Source organism: Aplysia californica, unplaced genomic scaffold, assembly GCF_000002075.1.
Source record: "Aplysia californica isolate F4 #8 unplaced genomic scaffold, AplCal3.0 scaffold00154, whole genome shotgun sequence".
Lineage (NCBI taxonomy): Eukaryota > Metazoa > Mollusca > Gastropoda > Aplysiida > Aplysiidae > Aplysia > Aplysia californica.
This window is the reverse complement of record NW_004797424.1, coordinates 558187-559905: the sequence shown is the minus strand read 5'-3', so window position 1 is coordinate 559905 and position 1719 is coordinate 558187. Positions and strand designations below refer to the sequence as shown.

The 1719-nt window shown below is 42.1% G+C and overlaps 1 protein-coding gene across 1 annotated transcript in view; it reads left to right on the top strand.

Moving 5' to 3' along the window:
- LOC101847490 overlaps positions 1 to 1719 on the top strand; it is a gene marked incomplete in the record, with an annotated part of 42456 nt that overhangs the window by 2555 nt on the left and 38182 nt on the right. The window contains 1 exon segment of the mRNA XM_013081990.2: positions 657 to 813. Within this exon segment, the coding sequence (XP_012937444.1) occupies positions 657 to 813 (157 nt within the window).

Here is a 1719-nt window from a genome sequence, read left to right as displayed (position 1 = left end):
CCCCACACACATAAACACCGCACACACATACACACACAAACACACATACATATGCGCATATACGCTTACAAACACATACACACACAAACACCGCACACACATGCACTCACAAACACACATGCATAAGCGCACATACGCTCATAAACACGTACAAACACCACACACACATACACACACAAATACACACACATATACAAACACGCGCGCAAACCACACACTCACACACACGGACACATACACGCATACAAAAACACGAACACACTCACACACACGCACACGCACACGAGGTGGTTGGGCTAAAATTGACTGTTCGTCTTTTCTGTATTACAGTGTTCATAATCTACCTCCAGGTGTATAAGGTGCCCCTTTAGATCAGTTGGTATCATGCTGAGCTTTGGTTTGAATTATCCATACTCGAGTATCCAAAGGGACGTTCTTGAACTTGGATTGTTATGGAAGTTTTGGACTCTACAAATACGTAGTTTTGTTCTATTTGAGTTTGACTTTGAATTTTGAGTTCCTCCCTAAAAAATAAGCTTAGAGTGCCGAAAGGCTAAACTGCACAATGCCATGTCAGGCGAATTAGTGTTCCGAAATACCACCTGACATGTTGGTAGTCTAAATTGAAACCCGAATTCAAAACCTGACTTTTACAGATTAGAAACCAAAAGGTCCAACCTGAAAAGGGAGTCAAGTCTACCAACCTTACACCTGGCCCGGTTTGGTCTCGGCACTGGCACAGGAGAGGGGAAGTCAGGGAAGAAGTCAATCAGCTTTTCCAACATCGTCCACGTCGACGGAGTCGGACAAGAAGTGAGTAAAAATGGACGGTAACATAAATGATGACACTATAAGGCAGGGAGGGGTTGAGGAGAAATGGTAAAGGGGGGAGGGGAGCAATTACAGTGAAGTATAGGCGATTTCCAGGTTGAGAACCACCGAGACGGGGTGCATGGAAGCGGAACCAATAAATTGGGGGGAAAATATATTAATCCGCAGACAAGAAAAATAGGCTAAAACAGCACCTGGACATGAATTGCTGGTGCCTCTATAAATACATTACTGATGGTCTAGCACCAATTTGGAAGAAAAAAAACCCAAATTAAATATTAATCGCTCCACAGACAGGAGAAAGAGACTAAAACAGAACACGAACATTGGAGGCTGGTGCCTCTATAAAATACATTATTGAAGGTCAAATCAGGTACAGACAGAGGAGAGTAAGTCTGGGGTGGGGGTGGGGGAGCAGACATCAAGGTGATCAGTGCAAGCCAACGCTCACGCATGGAATACAATTTCGCTATCCCAGAGTTACAAAGCTCTGTCTGATGACATTTTTGGTCGTTTTGAGTTACTAAGACCATGAGGCCAGAAACCAAATTATTATGTTTTTATGCTTAGTCAAAATGGTAAGATTATTCGGATTCGTTATCGGGATATTTAAAGAATTGCATTCGAAACTCAAAAATTGTAACTTCAAATTTCTCATAACTATAGGTACTGAGCAGATAGAATTTAATAATTCTAGGAAAGTGATTTGTGTCGTGACATGGTGGAACCAGGTGCTACTCAGATTTTGGGCCCTAAATAGAGTCATTTCTGTAATCTTAAAGCATGTTCACTTGCTTTGATTTTGATGAAAAAGGTATCCATCTATTTTAAATAGAAGTCAAGATTTTTGCGATTGGAGGAGGTGGTGGGAGTTGTGTGGGGTGGGGG